The 8953-nt window shown below is 32.7% G+C and overlaps 1 protein-coding gene across 1 annotated transcript; it reads right to left on the bottom strand.

The window, feature by feature from the left end:
* Positions 1-2269: 2269 nt before the first annotated feature.
* LOC105626289 (RNA polymerase-associated protein CTR9 homolog) lies at positions 2270-8953 on the bottom strand. The gene is made up of 14 exons (XM_012207591.1): positions 8912-8953; positions 7456-7554; positions 7138-7377; positions 6484-7056; positions 6289-6408; positions 5895-6205; positions 5304-5829; positions 5025-5219; positions 4835-4951; positions 4438-4748; positions 4046-4380; positions 3258-3432; positions 2432-3034; positions 2270-2330 (listed from the first exon to the last, which is right to left on the bottom strand). The coding sequence occupies exons 1-14, from the start codon at positions 8951-8953 to the stop codon at positions 2270-2272; spliced, it is 3708 nt and encodes a 1235-aa protein (XP_012062981.1).

The following is an 8953-nucleotide window of genomic DNA, read 5'->3' as shown; positions in this document are numbered from 1 at the left end:
TCCCCACGTAGAAGTTGGTACAAACGTCATTAGTATATTGGTAGAAACTCATTAAATATAACTGAAACGAATTTATTGCAAAAACATTACGTGTTATCATTTATTCGTTAATCCATTATCATAACTTCAAATAGAATACTAAAATATTTAACGATTTCATTTAAATGTGCAATATAGATGTAATTATATTTTAAAAATTACCATATTTTCAGCAGAAAAATAAAAGGAATTATTTTATACTTATTATATATTATACTACTAATAAGTTCTAAACTTTCGGAAAAAAGACAATATCGAGACAACAAATCAAAGAATCGCCGTTTGAAAAAGTAAAAAAATTAAAATGGAAAAGAAAAAATCGCGATTTGACATCGGCATATAAAAAGACTCCACATAGACGTCGTAGACGGTCGTAGGATCTTCGTAGAAAATTGATCAATTTCCTACTTAATGACTTAAAATCCCACAATTATCTACGACTTCTATGTAGACGAGTCTTAAGTAAAATAAGTAGTCGCCGACTATACGAATGTCACTCACCTCGAGAATGAGTGTTAATAATTTATTTTACACCGCTTATGAAATCGATATGCGCACTGCTCCCCTCACGACATCTAATTATATTTGCATAACAATGTACGAGTATATACAAACGAGTATATACAACTTAGCGTCGACTGTCTGGCTAAGCGAATATTAACTGTCTTACATTTACGTTTCACAATTCGTTCAAGTGTTAGTCGTTAGTCTCGTGAAGTCTTTAGTTTCGAAAATTCGGATCGAAAAAAAATTTCTTCTTAATAAATATAAAGGCCACATACCACAACGCAAGATATTAGTAGCGCAATATTTTATATATTTTAATTTATTGATTTTATTAAGATATAATTAAATAAAAATTGGTCAAATCAGTCATAAACATTTCGACTTCGATCAGAATATTATAAGCCTTAAAAGTCAAATACCATGTCAGAATATAAATAATTTTCTAAAGGTTAATTTACGCAGAATATACATTAATAATTAAATTTATTTAATGATCCAAAAACTTGGAGAAATTTTTTTATTAAATTCTTAAATAATCCAATATGTATCTTTGTTACTTGATGATAAAATCGTTGCTTGGTACAAAATTTCGAAAGTAAATTTCTCTAGTATGATTAATCAATTTAATTATTATATGAAATTTAGCTATTCAACTATTAATTTTAGAGTGTTTGTTAAACCTGTGTCGAAGCACATTTCGATAAAATCAGAATAATGGCTTGAGAATTAATTATTTCCAATACTAAGGACTTAAATTCTCTGCGAATTCTCATCATGAGTTGCTGAACTTATATATACGAAACGGCGAAGATACTTAAGAAAGAGAGTGATATTGATACTATCTGGGGGCAGAAATATATAGATAAATATATATCCGATAATCTTTCTGTGTCGCTCTGCTTATCTGGAGACACGATAGTGTCTCAGCGCTAAGACATGGCGTAAGACACTGCTCCTTTACGCGAGTTTATTTCTTCGTCTGATCAAAGTTAAGGAAATAATCCAATGTATAATTTCGTTGTTTTTTATTTAGTATTGTATTATAAAATTTATTTTATTGTGAATTGTAGGTACAATTTTGTCTTGTATTTTTTCACATATTGTTACCGCCGCAATGCTATAATATACTATATACGATAATACACAAAGTCATTTTGCTTTACTATTATTATTATTAATAGGGAAAATAAAATAACAATAAGAATTTTTAAGATAAAGAAAAAATCAGAGAAAAAAATAATCTATGCATATAAGAGATTGTGCGAAAGCCATAGTTAACTTTAAAGTATTTGGTCTCTCAATATTTATTTTTATAATTTTGTTAATATATTCTATCAGTTTTGTGTGTGTGTGTGTGTGTGTGTGTGTGTGTGTGTGTGTGTGTGTGGTGTGTGTGTGTGTGTGTGTGTGTGTGCGTGTGTGCGTGTGTGTGCGTGCGCGCGTGCGTGCGTGCGTGTGTGTGTGTGCGCGTGTGGCGAAATGTGACAGATAGTTGCTCAAAATAATATATTAAATAATATATTAAATAAAAAAGAATGGATGAAAATTTAAAAGATAATTGCACAATAAAATTACAAAAGAAATAAATCCAGCAGAGATGATAAACATTTATTTCCCGTTTGTATTAAAAGAACTTTGTAAAGCGATCTTCACACAAATTATGTATGTTATTTAAGTATAATCTTTTTTTCATTGTGATATTACAATTGTGAGAACGGCTGATTTATTCACTATCACTACCGCCACTTCCCGATACTGATTTTCTAGACACCGGGGATGCAGAACTGTGAAAAAAAATACGTGTAATATACGCAAAAAAAAAACTTTTATATATTTATAATTGTAGTATAATAGTAGTATAATTGTAGTAAAAAAATAAACTTACCGTGCCGATCCGCTCGGACTCCGGCTTCGAGAACCGCTCTTCGATCTAGAGCGCGATCGCGACCTGCTACCACTCCTCGATCTTGATTTAGACCTTGAAACAGATTTCGATTTAGACCGCGATCGACTCTTGCTTCTTGACTGGCGTTCTTCCGAGCCTGAACGCGAGCCACTTTTGGATCTTGACGGCGATACGCCTTTTCTTGAACCGCTTGGTGACCTTGAACCACTCTTTCTTGAACTCGATCTTGATCTTGGTTTTGATTCACTTCTTCGCGAGCCACTGTTAGACCTTGACCGCGAGCCACTTTTGTGCGAACCTGACCTCGATCTTGATCTGCTTTTGGCTGACCCTGATCTTGACCCGGATACCGACCGACTTCTTGATTTTGAAACGCTCCTTGATCTGGATCCTGAAGCAGATCGAGATCGAGAGCGCGATCGTGATGGAGATCGTGAACGAGAAGCTGAACGTGAACTGCTTCTTGAACGGCTACCGGATTTCGACCTTGAACGAGATCTCGAGCGTGAGGCGCGAGAGCCTTCGGAATCGGATGCGATTCGTTTGCTGCTATGCGGTTGATTCTCATTGCCGCTTTCGCCGCTATAAAAATAACACAAAGTTTAACATGATATTTTGTTGAGTATGATAAACTAAAAATTAATATATTTATTAAGATGTTTTAATATTTAATACTATTTAGAATATAATTTAAAAATAGTAAACATGATATCAATCCGTAAAAAAAAAATCAAATCAACTCTGATTTAATGAATTCTAAAATTAGAGATAATCATATAATATTAAGATAACATATCATACTTACCCACTAGCGATTTTAAGGCCACCCGTATCGCTGTCTGACTCGCTCGTCGAAATAGTTTCCTTCGATTTAACCAGCTTACCCTTAAGAGTTTCAACTACGCCTTTACGAGTTTTCTCTTTTTTAGTCCTCGCGTTCTTCTTGCTACGTTTCTGTTTCGGCTGATCACTATCAGATCCTGTAAAATACATATTTTCGGAATGATTTCTTTAATTTTATGAAAATATTAAACTTCATAATCAAAACGAGTAATTTTATAGTGCTATGGAAAAATAAAATAAATAATAATAACCAAAATTGAAGACTTCTTATGCTAAATATAAATTATAATAATTAATCAAGTACAAATTAATAGCTATATAGAGTCAAACGCTGTTTTCGGTGCGCCAACAAATATATCTTTGATACAAAAAATTCGAACGTTTCAATTTATTTGGACCATCATCAGCGATAATATAATGTACAAATGTTAATTAATGTTAGAGAGAATGATGTTGAAACGCTATAATATTAATATATATTGTTCTCTTATTTGTCAATAGAAATTTGTTACAAATAAGAGGACAATATATAATTAACCTCTGTTGACTAACTGTCGACTAACTGTTGATTAACATTTGTAAATTATATTATCACTGATGATCCAAATAATGGGACCAAAACGTTCGAATTGTTTGTATCAAAGATATATTTGTTCATAATTGACACCGAAAACAGTTTTTGACTTTACATAGCCATTAATTTGTACTTGATTAATTATTGTAAAATAAAATAAAATTTAATTATTTTACCGCTATTGCCACTTCCATCCTTCCTGCGTCTGCCTTTACCTTTGCTCTTCCTGTCTTTAGTTTCACTGCTAGGTTTCCTTTTACGCTTTCTTTCTTTCGGTATTTCTTCTCTGCTTTCATCTCTATCAGAGCCTCCACTATCACTAACATACTGATCAGTTCGAAGTCTCTTGCCCTTTTTTCCGGGTTTCTCTGACGGCATTTCGCCGAATACCAGCGCGTTCTTAGTTTTCTCCACATATTCTTGTCGCTTTTGCAACATCTCCTCTTCTTTTTGGCGACGCATCTCTTCCAGCTTGCGTTGCTCTTCCGTCTGACGCATTTTGAAGGCTTGCCTATAAATTTAGATAATTTAGTGATAAGCGTATAAAGAATATCCGATGGTGACATACCTTTCTTCTTCTTGCTTCCGTCTTAACATCTTCTCTTCCTCATCCAACCTTCTAGCTCTAGCGACATGATACTGCGCTTGTGATAATAAATCTTGACACCTCCTAGCTTCAGCTTCCGCCAGCTGTTCCATCCTGTCGCCGTGCGCTGACAAATACTGAAAATATTTGTGTGAGAGACCTAATTCATGAACTGCCTGCAATACGGTGGTCAAAGTTGATTTCTCGTCTTTAAGAATTTGCGTGGCCAATCGTTGAAGTACAAGAGCAATATTGTACAATAAGACGGTATCTTGTGGAGCTACTCGGCGTGCCTAAAAATATATCGACAAATTAAATATTAACATGAAATATTAAAATAAAATAAAATCTTAAAAAAATCACATATATGGCTAATTACTTTTAATAACGTTAATTTCGCTTCTTTTAACTTGCCAGCTTTAAAATAAGCACGTCCAAGATATTGCAAAACTTCAACATGATGGTATTTATAAAATTTTCGCAAACAATTTTCATACTGTAATGTAAAATATTAAATTAGTTAAGTTGAATTAACTACTTCTGTTGTAGCAACTATATATATTATCTACCATTTGAATAGCGCTGACAAATTGTTTCTGTTCCACATAGATATGTGCAATATTTAACCAAACATCACAGAATTCTGCTGTTGCTTCGCGCACTTGAGCAAATATATCTCTAGCTTCATTTACACAACCCTTATGCGCGAGTACTGCACCGATACCATTTGCAGCCCAGATGTTTTTCGGATCATTTCTCAGAACCTAGCAAATCATATTAGTTATAATTAGAAATATTTTAATCTAGTTAATATTAAATCTAGATAAATTGAATTAGATAATAGTTACCTGCTTGTACATGGCTAATGCTCGATCTTGATGTCGCTTCTCCCTTTCTTTATCTTTTCCACTTTGATGTAATGTTTGCAGCCAAATATTTCCCAATGCTATTAAAGAGTAAGCATCGGTGCTCGTTGTCGGATTTTTCAAAATTCTCTCGAATTTCTTCTGGCCAGGACCCCATTCCATCTTGGCTAGATGTAAATTACCCAGCAATGACCATGCATCCGGATGTTCGTTATTGATTCTCAAAGCGTCCTTGAACCAATCGGACGCTTCGTATATCTGTCCCTTATCTCTCGCCATGCAGCCGAGTCTCAAATAACAATCCACGTAGTTCGGATGCTCCTTTAAAATGTCCTTGTACAGTTTCTCTGCTCGATCGAATACACATAACGCTTCGTTAAGTCGAGCTAAGTTATACGTCGTAGTCACTGCTATCGAATTATAATATACAGAATCATGTAAGGCGTCTGCTTTTGAACGTGCCAAAGATTCCTCTAGATTTTTCCTGGCTTCCTCCAAGTTACCTAGTCTAAGAAGTAAATCATCAATTACTATAATATACAAAATAAATACAATATAAAAATATACACGTACCTGTAATGTAACGCTCCCACGTTGTTCAAAATCTCCGGCGGTATGTCCGCTTGAACTTTCTCCTTCAAAATTCTGGTCGCGGTTCCATAGGCATTCAAGGCTGCATTCAGATCACTTTGCTCCAATATCTGTGCTAATTCGATCCAAGCTTCGACATCGTCAGGAAACTGTTCTGTTACTTTTCGCAAGTGATTTTTTGCAATATCTCGTTTTGATTGGGAACTCGAATTAGCATAGAGCGAACCGAGAATCTTCATTGTTTCGTAATTTCCTGGTTGTGCTTTCAAGACCTTCTCGAAGCATTGGGCTGCCTTTTATTAGAGGAATAAATTATTATTTTACATACACCTAATACAAATAATTATTTTAAGTAATGTATATTACATGTTCTTACATTTTCTGCATCACCACGATAAACATACATTTGTCCTAATCCAAAATGTGGCAGTACAAATACAGGCGGAGCAAACTGCGTTGCCTGATAATAATATTGAAATGCTTGATCGTAATCACCCTGAAATATGTTTTCTTAATTAACAAAAAAAAGCAATATTGACATAAATAACATTAATTACTACTTTATGCTTACTTGGACGTGAAATGCTCTGGCTAGTTGATAGCAACTTTCTGCTCGCATAGCTTCGTTTTCTGTGTTATGAAATGCGTGCAACGCTAAATGTTGAACTTTATTGTAATCTTTTTTGAAAAAGAAATGGTTCGCTAAATGGTTTAGCACCATCGGATTTGTCGAATCGATCGTGTAAGCCTTCGATAACATTTGCACGCCGGTTCTTATACTGTCGGGCTGTTGCTGATTTAATTTCAAAACCGAAAGGCCAACTAGCGCACCGACGCATTGTCCATCCAACTGTAAAGCTCTTTCAAATGCAAGTCGCGCTTTCTCTTGATTATTCAACTTCATGAAACAATGCCCCATTCCCAATCTAACAGCAGCTGGACAATTTGGATTAGTTCTAAGGGCTTTCTTATAAAATGCAAGGGCACCTCTGTAATCTTTTTTGTTAAAAGCAATGCAAGCTTTGCCAAGCAGAGAAGGTATGTTATTTGGCGATTGATTTAGTACAAAATTAAACTGTGCATCAGCCTGCTCCATTTTATCACCTTCGAGCAGGCAGAAATAAGCTCGACCGAGTAAATGATTCTGCAATAAAAAAAACGATAAATATAAAAATTAAGATATTACTATGGATATTACTATTCAAACGCATATGATAATACGTACTTGATCATACATGATAATCTTGTCAGCTGTTGTATACAATAATGTAGCTTTTGTAAAGAGATCTCTTTTTTTATCTTTATTCTTTTCTTTGTTGGCTTCCTGGACATAATAGGCAGCCAACATGTCAAGGGCTCGCATCTGATCTTTTTCATAGTCACGATAATCAATATTTGCATCGATACGAGAAGATTCAAGTATCTTAATGAAGTCATCAATTTTTTGTTGCTTGTAATATTCAAGCTGAAATAAGAAATAAACTTAGATAGATACTAACTACTATATCCCTTTTCTATTTAGAATTATCTGTTCTATACATACGGCCAAATTGACCCAGATATTAAGTTGAGCATGTTCCTGTCGCAGAATCCCCAGAACTTCATCTCCATCTGGTAACTGATCTAAATAAAGTTCTATGACCTATGAGATTGACAAGAACAATTACAATTTTAGCAAAGATATATACGAATATATCTCGTAATTCTATCATTTTCTGATTTAATGTTCGCATTGATATAATTGCATTGATATAATTACAAGTAAGATAAAAATGAAATAAGCATTTGGATCATAATATTATAGAATTAATAAAAAATATAATAAAAAATATAAAAATATAAAAGTTACATATTGCAGAAATAAGGAGAGACAGGAAAATTGTATAAATGTATAATTATTATGCACTTCTGTCATTTTCTTATGTTAATATTGATATTGATAGATGAAGATTATTACATTTTACTAACATATTATCATATAATTGCATTGTAATATTAAAACATTCATAAAATAAATAATATTTAAAACATAATATATTAACATGGAAATAATGATAGAAAAGTTACATATGAATATTTTATATTTCTATCATTTTCTGATGTATATCTGATAGTAGAGTGTTTATATTGATCTACAAAATTAATTATTTACATTTTATCTATTATTATATAACTGTATGATATTTAATAACTGCATGATATCGAAGTATTCATGAAATGCAAAATCCATGGAACAAACAATATTTGGATCATAACATGAGAATAAAGATAAATAGGAAAGTGTGATATTTAAATTATAATTTGCATAATCATAATTATCCAGTGTATAAGACAATTACTACAAGAATTATTTAAAACACATAAGTACGATTATATTTTGGATTGAAAGCTATATTGACAATACAATTGTCAGACAGAAAAGATTATTAACAGTATTTGAAAGTATGCAAGTGATATTGAATTATATTCTAAATGGAAAGTCATCAGGCTTATGATTCATATTCGTACAAATGTATTGATAGGGAATTATGCAAGTGATATTAGATTATATTTTAGCTGGAATATTAAACTTAAGATTCACATTTGTACCATTGTTACAGGTAAAAAAATTAAAAACAATATAAGCAGATGAAATTGAATTTGTATTTTATATACAAAATTATAGACTTGCAACCTTACAAATACATAATATGCAATTATTACAAAGAAAACTCAATGATACATACAAACATATACGGGGTGAATAAGAGAGTTAAAGTAAACAAAGTAGAAATAAATTATTAACGCCGAGCTGTTAAAGCAACATATTGCTATCCGAATGCATGCACATGAAATATAATATTTATTCAACCAGGAGAAGCGTGTCGTTATTTTGAGGTTAGGTCTGTATGGATACCGCTGATTATTGCAAAAATTTTAGTCTTCGAATTTCATTGCACTCAGGATCACGTATAGATATCGTAAATTAATGATATAATCAGTAAAAAAGACATATTCACCTCGTCTGTATCGCGGAGTGGTATCTCTATAGACCCCGCCAT

This window comes from Atta cephalotes, assembly GCF_000143395.1.
Source record: "Atta cephalotes unplaced genomic scaffold scaffold00005, whole genome shotgun sequence".
Lineage (NCBI taxonomy): Eukaryota > Metazoa > Arthropoda > Insecta > Hymenoptera > Formicidae > Atta > Atta cephalotes.
The sequence above is the reverse complement of the archived record's forward strand: the minus strand, read 5'-3'. Positions and strand labels throughout refer to the sequence as shown.